The sequence below is a fragment of the Podarcis vaucheri genome (genome assembly GCF_965113315.1).
Source record: "Podarcis vaucheri genome assembly, chromosome: 7".
NCBI lineage: Eukaryota > Metazoa > Chordata > Lepidosauria > Squamata > Lacertidae > Podarcis > Podarcis vaucheri.
The window spans coordinates 28,409,520-28,424,778 of NC_138765.1; the positions used below are offsets into that span (position 1 = coordinate 28,409,520).

The 15,259-nt window shown below is 41.3% G+C and overlaps 1 protein-coding gene across 3 annotated transcripts in view; it reads left to right on the forward strand.

Annotated features, from left to right (window-relative positions):
* The window catches only part of PHACTR4 (phosphatase and actin regulator 4), a 59,600-nt gene that overhangs the window by 19,087 nt on the left and 25,254 nt on the right, over window positions 1–15,259 (forward strand). The window contains exon 1 of one of the 3 annotated variants that reach the window (XM_082231580.1): window positions 1,930–2,295. The exons of the other annotated variants lie outside the window; for them this stretch is intronic. Coding sequence (XP_082087706.1) covers window positions 2,250–2,295 — 46 coding nt within the window. The 5' untranslated portion in view covers window positions 1,930–2,249. Of the gene's footprint in view, window positions 1–1,929; window positions 2,296–15,259 lie in introns of those variants that run through there. 3 annotated transcript variants of the gene reach the window in all.

Below are 15,259 nucleotides of genomic sequence, written 5' to 3' on the forward strand. Positions count from 1 at the left end.
GACTCCTAGGGCATGTTTAGTAAGTGTTTTGAGACACATGAATGCCCTTCAGACATTAACCAAAATATCGGCAAGTTAGCTACTGTAGAAATGTGGGATTCATCATTGCTTTTGTGTGCAAACCAACCTTTTGCCAGGTAACACAGGAAGTTGTGAGCCATTTTACAGGACCTATGGCAAGCCAAATATTTCTAGATACAAATTGTCCCCCGATCCTAGGCACATTCACTTGGAAGTTCATCCCACTTGCAGTATACTTCCAACTGAGTCTAGGATGATCCAGTATTAAACATTGCATGTAGAAGAAGCTCACTATCACAAAAATCGAAAAATATTTTTTCCCCTTAAAAAAATTAAATGACTAATGGAATTGGTCATTTTGGAATTCATCTGTTGGATTTAACCTGTATCTTAACAGTGAAAACCTAGTGCTTTAAATAGACCTCAATGTTCTCTGAGAATGGGCCACCAGACAACTGTCTACTGATCTATCATCAATCTATTTCATCTATCATCCCTTTTGGCTGAGGAAATCCATTCTCCCAAACTCTTCTTTCTTTGCTGACTCAATGTTGCCACCTTTGCACCTTTGTACTTAGTGTCTGGGTGATTTCTTGTACAATGGTACCTCGGGTTACATACGCTTCAGGTTACAGACTCCACTAACTCAGAAATAGTACCTCGGGTTAAGAACTTTGCTTCAGGATGAGAACAGAAATTGTGCTCCGGTGGTGCGGCGGCAGCAGAAGGCCCCATTAGCTAAAGTGGTGCTTCAGGTTAAGAACAGTTTCAGGTTAAGAACAGACCTCCGGAACGAATTAAGTACTTAACCCGAGGTACCACTGTATGTTTCAAAACAAACAACTTGAGCTTTAAATTAAGTGTCTTGATGAAGCTGAGTTCTTTAATTGACCATAATATAGATTCCAAGTCTCGTGAAGTGCAATGCAGCTGAATCTGTCTTGGGATCTGGAATAGTTGGGGTTTTATCCATCTGTTAGGTTGGAAATCTCAACTGGAAGGAAAAGCAAGCTCAACAACTGCAGTAAGCGTTGAAGCCAGAGGAGTTGGATTCCCCCCTGCTCCCCCACCCCAATATTTCTCTTCCACACTAACTTTCTGTCTTATGCCTAACTTGCTGCAATCCATGAAAGCAAACGCCATCTCCTTAGGAAGGACCACTTTAATTGAAAGTTTGTACACTGGCAGATGCATGCACAGGGCTTATATCAGTGTTTCATAATGGTGGGAATTAAATTATTGGCAGATCATGGACACATACAGTGCTTTAAATCAGATACTAGAGGGAATTCTGTTTCTCACATACTAGGTGTCTTACACAAAACATATGTTACGTTAAATAAGACAACACATACTGAATAAGAATGAAACTATCCCTTTGGTTAGCCCAATTAATTGTTTGCACATTTTGCAAGCTTTATGAGTCCCATAGGAGGCACACACAATTGATATACTGTATTAGCAAAGTCACTGTCACCCTCAGCTCACATTTCCTTTTCATGCGGAGCACAGTGCCCACGTCCATGCTGGTACAGAAGAAATTAAGCACACCTACACCCAATAAAACCCCAGCTTTCTTGTTTAATTAAGCCTTTATTTATTGTTCTGCAGAATCAAACCAACACAGAGCACCTTATAAGAGCCTTATTTTGGATCTGTGTCTACTGGTCTTCTACTCTGTCCTCAACGGGGCTGGGGAAGCTCAGGTTTCTTCTCCGAAGAGCAAAACAGTGGCAATTAGGTAGTGGGGCTGTTTTTGTAAAAGCTTGCCTGCCTTTGAAGTCTCTTTTGAGCTCTCTTGATCCTTCCTCCACTCCCTTACAGCATTTAAACTCCTGCTTTTTAAAGAGCAAGGGGTGTTGATTTATTTGGCTTCTGGGGTTGGAAGACTCCGCCCCCCTTCCTGAGATCCAGCCCTAAACAGAGTTCGCACTGTGGAATGACAGGCATTCCTCCTTGAAAGGAGCTGGCATGGGAGCTTATTTATGAGAATCGTGAAGTGTCCGGCCCAGGGGTACAGGAAATACAGGAGGGGTTTGTGCTTCGACCTACACCCTGGCCGTTTCCTGAGTTCTGGCTGTTGTTGTTCTGCTCCCCGGACTCCAGACAATTCCGTCGCTCTCACCCTGTGGAGTTGGCTTGTCATCTTCCGAAGGCTAATGTCTGCTTCCAGAATAGACTCTCTTTTCTTTCTCTTCCTTCTCTGAGCTACCTCGAAGACTCTCATAATGGGGCAGACACGCTACTCAAGACCGGTAAATCCAGCTCCCTCAGGTGAGTAATGGAGGGTCTAGCTGTGGCTGTAGGCAGGGCGAGAGTTGCAGGTGAAGCATGTTCAAAAAAGAATGTGAGGATTGTGTAACCTGCACTCAGCTCAGAGGGGCTTCCAGTTCTCAACAAGTGACAAAAAGGGATTGTTTTCTTAATCCAGAAAAATAATATTATTTATTAAAGGCCTTTGGGTTGGAATACACTTTACTGTTTAACTTGCTGCTCTGTAGGCGGCGGTGGGGGGTTGTAGTTTCTGTGCCACATTGTTAAGAACCAGTCCTTTTGATCTCGCTTTTTCCTGCCAAAATGGTCAGATGATGGGAAAAGCTGGCTTTAAAGAGTTCAGCAGCAAGCATAGCAACATGTTGTGCGCTGGGCTGGAATTAAGCATTTCATACTAAGGATCAGGTGTTGAGTTATCTTTTTACCTCTCTGATATGACTGATCTTTAGTTGGATATTTTAATCTGTGTTGGCTCTAAATTGCATCTGTGATCTGATGTTCTGGAAGTACAAGAGTTTATTTGGGGGAGGGCTGCGGTGAAGTAAAACACATTACCATTTAGAGAAGCCCACCCTCCCCCTGCTGGTAAGACCATTTAAAGTCCAGAGTCTAAGATTACCTAACTTTGCCAAAGGGGCTGAGGAGGAGAATGCATTTGAATGAAAAAATTCCAGCCAGTAATGTCCAGTGGAAGCAGAGTGAGTTTTTGATTTGGGGATTTATTTTTGTTTCAAGATCTCCCATGTGGCTTATCACTATTCTTCCAGTGGGGCGGCATCAGTTGTCGTCTTTTCCCACTCCTACTTAGAGCTGGCAACTTCAGATCCCATTTGTAATGCTCCCCAGATCGCGTGGTGGGCCTCACCCTGTCGCCTGGCATTCCCTGCTATAAGGGCTGGATAAAGGGAGCTTGGCAGTTGAGGCTTTCTGTATATCTACCACAAACATTTACATAGTAACCCAAGCCAAATTACTGGTTTTTCCTTAAACTGACCCTGCAAATATTTTACAGATGGTTTTAGTTGAGGTGACGACTGATTCAGATGGTTTGTGGACTTTAAATATATTTTCTAGATTGACTTGTATGAGTTACATGGCTTCTGTTGTAGGCTAGTTTTCTGTGTGATTCATCTGATTTTTAAGATGCTTTTTTGTGGGGGCAGGCGGAAGGACGTACTGCATCAGGAGGAGCCACCATGGTGTGTTCCTGATGTTATTGGACTCCGGCCAGTTGTTAGGGGTGATGAGAGTTATAGCAACATCTGGGAAGCACCATATTGGCTGTCTGTGCCATAGCCCCTAGCATGCTGTATTTAGTATTAACCTATTTATTTGTAAGCACCTTATTTGTATTTTCATTGGCTGATTGGGGGGGGTACATTGGTAGTTAAAGAGGAGTTTTTTTGGCTTTTAAAAGGCTAGTAGGTGTATTTTGCCTTTTGTGGACTGAAGCCCACTTCCTCAGAGGCAGCTGATAAAGTGGACTCTAGTTCCTGAAAGCTTAAGGTGCAATAAAACTGGTTGTGCCACAATATTTGTGTGTGTGCCATGCTTTTGCTATAGCTAAGGGTACCTCCAGACTGCTACCAATGTATTTTGGGAGGTATTCAAGCATATACAAGAACTTTAGGTTTGCATAGTTAGTGGATAAAGGACTTAACTGTGTGGCTAGCTCCATTGGTTAGAGTGTGATGCTGATAATGCCAAGCTTTCAGGTTTGATTCTTATATGGGATAGCTGCATATTCCTGCATTGCAGGGGGTTGAACTAGCTGATCCTTAGGGTCCCTTCCAGCTCTACCATTCTATGACTGCTTTGCTCTAGCACACCACTTTAAAAAAAGAATTGGGCTTTGTGCAATCTAGAAGGTGGCAGGGAAATACATTGAAAAGTGTTCACAAACAAATCAGGTTGAATACTCCGTAAAGGCCAAATGTAATCTAACCCCCCACATAATGTTTGTAAATAAAAATAAATCAGAACAAATGCTTGATAAATATGTGACCTGAAGGAATTCTAACATGTCTACTGTGGCACACAAATAGTTATATCTGCTTGCGCTTTCACAAGTAATTAGAAGACCTTTTTGTCCATAATGCAGCCTGTGTATGTGGCCTTTGTGGATAGTATTGACTGAGTCTATAGTGATGGAAACAACCATTTTTAAATCAGTTGTTAATACCTTGGAAAAGTGCTATTTAATTTGCAAAGATCTGCCAGATACATACACTTTTATTATTTTCATTTTTAGCCATGGAAGCAACATAATAGGTCCTTTCCCTTTGATGGGAGTGGGGATGAACTTCCCCACACTCAGATCATGATAGCTGTATAAACATTTGAGCAAACATAATGTGAGGCAGTCCAGTTTTCAGGTAAGAGACTCATCCTTGACTTGTTCTTAGGTTCCCTGTGAAAAGAAGTGCCACCCAAACTGATTCTCATGTTTGAGCTTGAACTTCAGAGTATAATTAAGCAGCTGTGGAAACAAGTGATTTCCTTTTCCTACTAGGCTGCAGCGCTCACAAAGCATTATGAAATAAGAATTTTAACTGCCCGTGATGTATTTGTCTGCCAGAATTTTGGTATAACTTCTGTATAGCCATTTAAAGGACATATAATTACATCTTATCTGACTTAAAGTTGATCGTTTGTGAAATGGTGTGAGTAGTGTTGGAAAAGTTGGGTATTGCCCAGGGGTGGAGAAGCTGTTGCCCTGCAGAAGTTGCTGGACTTCCAACTCCATCTGGGATGGCAACTGTCAGGGACAGTAATGGGCGGTGGAAATTTTTCCACTGCTTTGTTTTTCCGTGGGGATTTTTTTCTTTCATAAGTTCTTTAGTAACAATGAATGAATGCCAATTGCAAATTCATTATTAGGCAATCTTGGCAGTTTCAAATTGTTTTAACTTGTTTGCTAAGTACAAGTAAAATAAACATGCTAAATTAGACCACTCTTTAGGGCATTAGACATATTCCCAAACCTATGGAAATTACCCAGTAATTTGCATAGGTTTCCAATTCGAATTTTTCCAGAAGACCCACCTCACTAGTCAGGGATGACGGAAACCATAGCCTAACAGTGTCCGCAGGTTCCCAACCTCTGGTATAGGCAAATAATTATGACAAATTCTAAAATATTATTTTGCTGTCAAGAAACAGGGAAGTATTCAGATGGTACATGTAGATGGCAAGACATGTCTAAAATGGGAGCAGTGTTCCCTGTGAATCATTCAGATGCCTGAATGAAGTAGGTGTCTCAAAACTGACTGCTACTCTTAATCATATGGGAGTTGCAGTTTCTGAATGAGAAATATGACTTTTGGCAGACGGTATGTTGAGGGCATGTGAAAAGGCTTCCTTAATGAAAGAGCAAAAATGGAAATACCACTGCCTTTATATTACTACATCAGTGCAGCACAAAAGGCTTGCATGGGGAAGGCCATAGCTCAGTGGTGGAGCATCTGCTTTGCATGCAGAAGGTCCCAAATTCAGTCCCTGGCATCTCTAGGTAGGGCTGGGAATACCCCCTGCCTGAAACTCTGGAGAGCTACTGCCTGTCAGTGCGGAGAATGCTGACCTAGATGGACCAGTGTTCTCCCCCCCCCTTTTTTTTTTTTTAGATGGACCAGTGTTCTGACTCAGTATAAGCTTCCAATGTTCCTAGATTTTATTGCACTGTTGGTTGGTATGAGTAAGACCTCTTTTGCTGTATTTTAGGGTGCAAAGTGTGTGCTATTTTGTACTGACCTCAGAAGAATTGTTGCTGGCTTCAGGTGAGAGCAAATGCAAAGGTGAAGTGTCGTTGAATTGTATTTGTTCCTATTCCAAGGCCTACTGGCTTACTGTGCTGCATAACAGGTTTTCACTGATGTGTCTGTCATCATGGGGTTTTCTTGGCTTGGTGACATCAGCCGCATGATGACTGTGTTGGTGTTATGTCCAAAGTTGGCACCTGCTGCTGGTGCAATGCAATATGCTAATTTTACACCTAATTTTGTGGTCTTGGTCTTGGGCCTGAAAGAAATACACTTGCTATGGAGCAAGTGTGCTTCATACTTTTACCAAAGTATATAGCTTTGCACTTGTAATCTTTTTCTTTTTTCATCACTTGGGGACATACGACTTGTCATATAAAGTAGAGCCCTGTGGCTTAATAAATACTATATGATTTAAAAGGGCTAGAGCTTACTTCATCAGATGCAAGAAGTGCTGCCTTTACCTGAATTATGAGTGCATACGCACATCTGTTTGCATATATATATTTGTATGTTTAATTTACTTGCTGATGTTAATGTATTGGATGAAGTGAACACTTGCCCACAAAAGCTTGTGCCTCATAAAAACTGGTAGTTTCTAAGGTGCCATGGGACTCCTTCCTGTGTTTGTTGTAACTAACCTTGCTACCCTTCTGGAATGTATAACACAAGAAAGCTTTAAAAAGAAGAAGAAGAAGGTAAAATAGTGATTGAACCAGACAGCCCATGCTCACAAAGTCTTTGAATGGTGAAGGGATACGAGCATCTCAGCTGCATCAGTCCCTGTCATCCAGCCATTCATAACATCCTTAAAAATAAGAGTGAGCCAGTTTCTTTGACCATATGTGGTGCTTTGATTCACCAGGGTTACTGCATTTAACTGTTGTTGTTCCATTCCCCTCTACTTGCGGTTGAATGCCGTCGCTACACACCTGTGCCATCCCATTGTGTGTTTCCAATGAATTGCCCCTTTAGAACCACTATTCAGTGGAATATCAATGTTCCCATTGCCTTTTTGCCTAGTACTATACTTGAATATTGTGATTTTAAGCAACTTGTCAATAGAAAAACGTGCCTTGGTGTGAAAGCCGTGGGTGTTCACATAAGTTTCAGCTTCTTGTTTAATAAAATATAAGAAGGTGTTTAAGGCACATTGTTTTATTATGTTTATGATATCTTCCATCACTGAGGTCAAGGGGTTCTCAGGCAGCTTGCCACCTGAGCACTGATCAGACTCAGACTTGTTTCGATTCAGCAAGATGGGTGTACCATGTGTTATCTGACTGTGCAGCTTAGAAACAATTAAAATAAATCTCTCGTATTAAGACCGAATATACCATGGTAGTGCCTTATGTTATATAGAACTCTAAAAATAATCCATCTTGATCAACTGATATGGCTTCTACAAATGGTGATACACCATCCTTCGATAAAAAATATTTTGGTGTGTGGGTATTTGCAGTACTCTAAATTTATCTTCCTGTCAGCTATCAAACGTGTTGCTGCTGCTCCCTCTAATAGAAAATTCAGGTAGTGGGTGGTGTCAGGAGTGGAGCCAAAAACAGGACGACTGAGGGAGCATTAAGTAAGGTCTGTGGAAGTACCCCCAAAAACCCACAACTTCTTTTAACAATCAAAGCCAAGCGGGCAACCCTTCTACCAAAACATCATCTTTGGCACCGATCATACTCAGCAGCCATGGAATGCTGAGGGTCAGTTGGAAAAGAGAACAGGAAACTATGCTTATGGTGCTGTCTGGGTGACACTAAGGCTACCTGGCACCTTGCACTGGAGTACACCTATGTGGAAAATGAGGATATACTGCAACATTTTGTTGCAGGTCCTGCTAGGTTATTCTTTACACATATAATGCTGAAACAGTGTTGTGTCAAATGTCTTTCGCTGTAGGTGAAACTTCGTCTCCCAAATCCAGCAATTGCTATCCAGTGAGGCATGCTTATGAAAATCAGCCCTTGGTTTAGATTGCCTTCGGGGTCTGTGGCTGAGGTCCCAGTGACCCACTTCACAGTGTTCATAATTCATATTTATTGGTATATGCAAGAGCATTAATCTTCAACAGAAATGCCATGTCACCCAAGTGTCAGCCTCTCAGTAATTGTGATTGTTAGCGCATTTGTCTTGTGTGTCTCTCACTGATGACATACGTGAATAAATCCTTATAGAATTATGATGCTTCATTGTACCTCTGCTGAAATGCTCCACTCTCAGTCACAGATCTTCTGATGGGGCACTTCCCCAGTGGTTCCCCATTGTCCTGAGATTTGTTTCGCCTTTACTAGGCCCTTTAGTATGGCAGTCTTGGCCCTGTGGAACTCCTTGCCAGTGGAGGTTTGGCAGGAATCATTCCTACCTTTTACAAATCTCCTGAAAACTGTTTTGTTTAGGCAGGTCGTTGCAATATGCTTCCTCCATCCTTTAAACCAACCAATACTTACTGATGTTTTATTGGTGTTTTTATTGATGTTTTTACTGGTGCTTTTACTTGTTTGATTATAATCTTGTATGTTGTATACCACCGTGTTATACTTTTATGAAAGTGGATTATAAATACAACAAATAAATAAATCTGTGTTCAGAATATGTACCAACATAGTAAAATGTTTGATTTGCTGTATGAAATTGTTTGGGATTAAAAGATGGTCATGGATTTATAAATGTACACTTACTTAGATTGTCTGCTCTGGTAACCTTGTTGCCAAATGTACTTAAAAGTTCACACATACTGGGAATCACAGGCACAGTAGAACTGTAAAAAAAAGAAGAGAAAAAAAGAAGTATGCTATAATCCAGATTGTGATATTCTACTCACCTTTCTCAGAATCTGTGCAGTGCAAAAGCTTGAATATTCCAATGGAAGGAGACAGTGGTCTGATATAAGAACTGATCTTACCTGCTCTGTATCTTTATTCTACACTACACTTGATCTTAGCCAAATTTATAGCAAGATTATGCATAATAATAATGATAAATTTTATTTATACCCCGCCCTCCCCGGCCAGAGCCGGGCTCAGGGCAGCTAACACCAGTAAAATTACAGTAAAAACATAATAGTAAAAGAAAAAACAATTTAAAATACAGGTTAAAATGCATAAGTGGAGGGAAACAAAAGGGTCAGACTGAGTCCAAACCAAAGGCCAGGCGGAACAGCTCTGTCTTGCAGGCCCTGCGGAAAGATGTCAAGTCCCGCAGGGCTCTAGTCTCTTGTGACAGAGCGTTCCACCAAGTCAGGGCCAGTACTGAAAAGGCCCTGGCCCTAGTTGAGACTAATCTAACCACCTTGTGACCCGGGACCACCAAAATGTTGTCATTTGTGGACCTTAAGGTCCTCCGTGGGGCATACCAGGAGAGGCGGTCCCATAGGTAAGTGGGTCCTAGGCTGCAGTTATTTATTCTGCTTGACTTTTAAACGTCTGTTTTATTTGGGTTTCCTTCCTACCTTGCACAAATATTTTTTGTGGCACAAAATTCAAATAGCTGAATTGGCATCAGAATTAATTGCGAGGGCAATTGAATTGGATATTTTAATATACTTTGGACCCTAGAGTTAAGGTATAAATCCCCATCCAACATTGAATCTCACTGTATCTTGGGCTAGTCACATACTCTCAGCCTGACCTACCTCAAAAGGTGCGGTTGTGAAGATCAAATGAAGGAGGGCAATGTACTTGAGCTCCTTGAAGGAAAGGCAGTATATAAATATAAGAATTTCTTAAAAGGTGGAAATTTTCCTCAGGTGATTGATCTGGTATTGTAGTGCTCATCTGTTGTAGTTACATGTGTTATAGTTGTAATGTTGTGGATATGTGTCTTCCAAGAGTTTTAAATGTTTTATACTGTTTTCCTGGAATATGTTTTGATTTGTGAACCACTTTGATTAGTGTTTGCATTTGTGGTTTTTATTTTACTCAACACGAGAATAAATTCATACATTGAAAGGCTGCCTTCTACTGAGTGAGACAGCTGGCATACCTAGTTTGGTAATGTCTACACTGACTAGCAGCAACTCTCTTGAATCTCAGACAAAGGTCTTCCCACCACTTGCTACCTGAGATCCTTTAGAGATGGAAGTGCAAGGAGCTGAACCTGGGCCCATCGGCAGGGAAAGCTGAGCTGCAGCCCTTCCCATTTCTCAGTTCCACCTGCTGTGTCTTCCGGAAGGCACTGATGTGTCTATTTTCCCAACTTCATGACTCAGACGTGAAGTTGGTGTGTGCTCTCTGAAGCTCTTTCTTACGCAACAAAGATTGATCAGCACCAAGAGGGGCTTTTATTCAAGCCCTTCTATTGTGTTGATTTTTTTTAAGAACTCCAAATCTGGACATGAAATGCCAGTGTGCAGTTATTTCCTTGGGTTGTCACGTGCCTCATCTCTGCCCTTGCCGAGATGCAGATTTGTTCCAGGGGGAATCCAAGGGAACACACTCCCCATCACCTCAGTGCATAAGCCATGTCTGAGTAATGCAGTTACCTGAAATGCCTCACTCCTAAAGCATACTGGGTGCAGCTGATTCAACCACTAATTAATCATACAGAACAAACAGAAGACACTGTTGCTTCATAAGGTGGATCTTTTAGTGGCTCTTCTGTTTGTGTCAGTGGTATCCCACTCATCCCAGCAGCTCTTCTGAAAGCACCTCATGCCCCTGAACTGTTTCCTTTTCTTCCTCTTCCCTCCTTGTCCCCCTTTCCTCTTGTGTCATGCTGTTAGATTATATGCCTGTGGGCGGGGACTGTCTTGCTACAAATGGTTGCACGTAAACCACTCTGGGAGCATTTGTGACTGTAGACATGCTCAAAATAAATGAATAAGTGGAAGTGAATGTTAATAAACTCTTAAAGGCCAAAAGAGACGTGGTGTGGGTGGGAGGTCCATGAACTGTTTTGACTTCTTCTTTTTTACTTAAGCAGCTGTGTGCTGCAATGGTGGTGATGGATTAGAACAGGCAGTAATCTTTTACCTACATTCTCCCCCTCCCCCAGTCCTGCTGTTATTAATCCTACTGATGGAAAAGACAGTTACCTGTATCATATCTGTGTTATTTTTCTCCAGCTGGGTAATAACTTGGAGGGGGCGGGAAATCAAAACCCCAGATCTCCCAAGTCACATCTGTTTTCACTCTGAGCTATAAGAATAGCATCTAGAAGTTTTTATTAGACTTCATTGGGCATTTTAGCATAATTCTGTGTCAGTCTTGTTTAGGATGATGGAAAACTGTTCTTAATTATAAACTAGCCAGAATAAAGGGGAAACTATTGTATGCCTTAGGTTAAGTGGTGGTTTGGCCATGCATTTATCTTTTTATTTTAAATTGTTGCCATGCTGTTGTTGTTTTTCGCTTCTTACATGTTATTTGTCAATGTCTCTGAATGTTACAAGCCCAAGAGTAAAAAGCAGAATTGTTAAACTGATTGTGCATTCTAGGCAATGCAGGCATTGTATTGAATTTCAGCTGTGATAAACACAAAAGCAGGCTTAATTGTGACACGTAAACTGCCTAACTGATCATTTTGTTTAGTGCTCTATCTTGACATCCAGAGGGTTTTGCAGAAGGGGAAAAAAGAAACCCTCCTAACTTTTTATATAAAAGTGAAGAAGTGACAGGCGGGTCAACTTTGCATGCCACCCATTAATTAGAGGATCAGAAAACTTATTTTAAGGAGGGAACATAGCTAGTTTTGCTCCAGAATGTCCTATCAAATCCTGGGTTTCAAAAAGTACTTGAAGTGCATCCCAAATATATTTTGAGGTCAACTTAGCTGGTCTTCTGTCACAACATAGGTGTTTGCTGTTTTGCATGGCACCATTACTGGCCATGAATAGGCTTGGAAATGTTTGCTCACCATTTCTTGCCAGACAAAAGTTCAGAATGCTCCAATGAGCATTGTGAATACACTTCTTGGCAATTGAATGTTTCTGACTGCTGGCAGGCATCTCCCTGATTCAGAATGAATTTTTCTTTCCTTCCTTTCTTCTGGTAGTACCCTTCCTTCTTCCCTTGTGTGTGGAAAGAAGCAGGCTTTGCACAGAGCACTTAGTTGATCCATGTTTGGATCCAGGTTGTCAGCATCTGCGTTATAGATTAATGTTATAGGTCATAGCAGAAGGAGGGGAGACAGTGCATCTTGGAAGTGCTTCTGTTTCCCTGATCACCTCCTTGCTATTCCTGCACATTTTAATGAAGTTAATGGCATTCATTTAGTTAGACAAAGGAATCTGATGAATTGTTGTTCTCTGAGTAAAATGTGATGTGGAAATCATGCTTTCCTTGCTCAGTCTTTTTCTGGAATGTCTTATTGTCCTTTATCTAGTATCCTGTTGGTTTGAGCTTCCCTAGTATTTGCCACAAAGATGTTAGACATCCTATACAGGGTGTGTGTGTGTGTGTGTGTGTGTGTGTGTGTGTGAGAGAGAGAGAGAGAGAGAGAGAGAGAGAAGCAAATGTATTTATTTTAAAAGTGGTTTTCCTTAAGGTTTTTATGGTTTTCAGTGTGCGGAGTGCCTTACCATACTGCTGTTCTTGTGAAAATGCTTTTGAGTAACACTGAGAGAGGAGGATTTAGTCAAGGAATTTAAGTGAGGTTTAAATGGGGATTGGAAGCTTGATTTTATAATGTTCAAACCCTATCCACTGCATTCTACTTTCACTGCGCATCACAAACCACTGTATAGTAACTTGAACAAGCTGGAAGGATTTGTGTAACAGCACTTTATGGTGTCCAACACCTCTTGATTGTCTAAATATTTTATAGTATGCAAAGTGTGACAATATGATGAAATAGTGCTGCTATTATCTTTCTAGGGTTTTGCACCCATAGGGTATAATGTTTGCTCTGAGCTCCTAAACTAGGGGACTCGTGACATTTGGACTCTATAGTATCCTTATTTATTGGGAATGGATACCTTTTTCACTTTTAAGTAAAATGAAACTTCACAACATTAAAGCTAAATCACCCAAAAAATGTAGTGGCTGAAATAGTACAATAGGAAAGAGTGCCCCTCCTCCTGTTTTCGGTGGATAATATTTCAAAGGCTAGACTTGCTCTTTGATTATGTCTGCTGATTATTGTTTGGTTGGCCCCTTCCTTCCCCCCTCTCTTTTATTTGTTTCTTTTTGGTTTTCATTCGGTGTTAGGAGTGGCAAACGCGTTCTTGGGGTGGGGGGACTCATCTGGACATGAAGCCAGTATTTATACCCCACACCAAAGACCTCACCAAAATTTGTGGCTGCAAAATATAACATACAATATAGAGCAGGGGTTTTCGACCTGGTCCCTACCACCCACTAGTGGGTGTTTCGGGATTCTAGGTGGGTGGTAGGGGATCCTAAGGCATCCTTCCATCGAGCACTGGTGGGCGGTAAGGAATTTTTACCATCAAGAAAGATGCATTAGTGGACGGTAGGTATAAAAAGGTTGACTACCCCTGCTGTAGAGTATGCATGATGCTCGGGTGGGTGGAGAGGTTTAAACAGGTTAGCCAGCCCAGTGTCTTGATGGGTATGTAAAGTGCCCCTCTTCATTCAATTGATTGATCATCTGATGAGTGGAGAAGAGGTGAGAACAACCCCCACCTCAGCTGGTTTGCATGGGTGGGGCTGTATACCTGTGTGTGAGAGAGCAAGAGTGTGGGGTAAACACACCCACCACTAGCAAGAAGCCCCCTACAGGATTGGCCCAGAGTGAGTGCGGCCTTATGGCCACAAAAGGTTAGCTGCCCCTGTTAACCTTTTAACTGATTATATTTTAACCATTGGTAGCTGTTTTGGAAGTTTTTACAACTGGAAAAAAGTAGGATCAAAGTGTGTTTGAAATGTAATAATAATTAAAAAGGGACACAGAGGCAGGAGCAGCTATTGGTGAACCTGAGGTCTGTGAAACGGGCACCTGCTTGCCAGTGGAGGCATTTATGCGGCTAGCCTTGCCATCAGTTGATCCGTGTTTTCAGGAGCTTCCCCCTTCCCATCCATCCGCCTCATTCTGCAGTTGGGCAATCAGAAAACATAAATATTCTGCATGAGTGGCTAATCTATCTGGGCTCAGGATTCATATCCAAGTCCTGTTTGTTTTGCTGTACTCATTTGGGTGCTTCAAATTGCAGAACTCTTTCCCCACAAGTCAACTTGAGCTCTTTTCCTTTTTGAAAATGTTTGGAAAATGCCAGAACAGTAGGTGGAGTAGGAGGTGATTATTGTGTTGCTTTCCTGAGATTGTTACTCTTGGTCCAGGATATCAGCACCTTCTTTCTTTTTTTAATAGGAAGGGAGAAAACAAATAGTGTAACTTTACTGAGAAAGTAGATAATTTTGGCTGGTTTGATGTAAAGATCGTCCTGCAAAGCAGTACAACAGAAAGTATTTTTGTTTGTGAATCATAGGTCACATAATGGATTTATGAACACATTTCTACCTTCTCTTGCACACACATATTGGACTACTGTTCTTCTCTTGCACACACATATTGGATCTACTGTTTTCCTTGCTGCTCTTGTTTGACAATGCCTGGCTATGTGAAGGTCTCAGAGTCATTTTGTCTGGCTTTGTATCTCTGTTTCTCCCTTCCACTTACATTATGGCTGTGTACACACCATACAATTGAAGCATGTTCAAAGTACACCCTCCCCAGGAGAACCTTGGAGACTAGCTTGCCCCTCATGGAACTACAGTTCCCAGTACCCTTAACAAACTACAGTTCCCAGGGTTCTTTAAATGTGGGCTTTAAATGTGATTTGAAATGTATGGTGTCTATGTAGCCTGTATTTCTGCTAGTCGGTCAGTTGGAGGATTGGCTTTGAGGATGGAAAGATGGAATCTGCAAATGTTTTATTTATTTAGAACATTTCTTTTAAGGCAAGGCAGCTTACGTAAAATACAGTGCCATAACTGGGAACACTTCCTAGTGAAATCAAACAGGCACCTACAATTATAATGTTTCCTTACCTGCTGAAAAAGTTTTTGCTTTTCCCCAAGTGTTGCTCGTTTTGTTCTGTATGTAATGATTTTACACCATTATGATGTTTTTATGATTTTACGGTACACCGCCATGATTCTTTCCTTTCCTTGGCAGTTTATAAATGTCCTTATAAAATAAATAAATGAAATAAAATAAATATTTTGTTTTAAAAGATGTTTGAAGACAAGAGCTGACCATTATGAATTAAGCAATGCAAAATAGTTTTAGATCTGCAG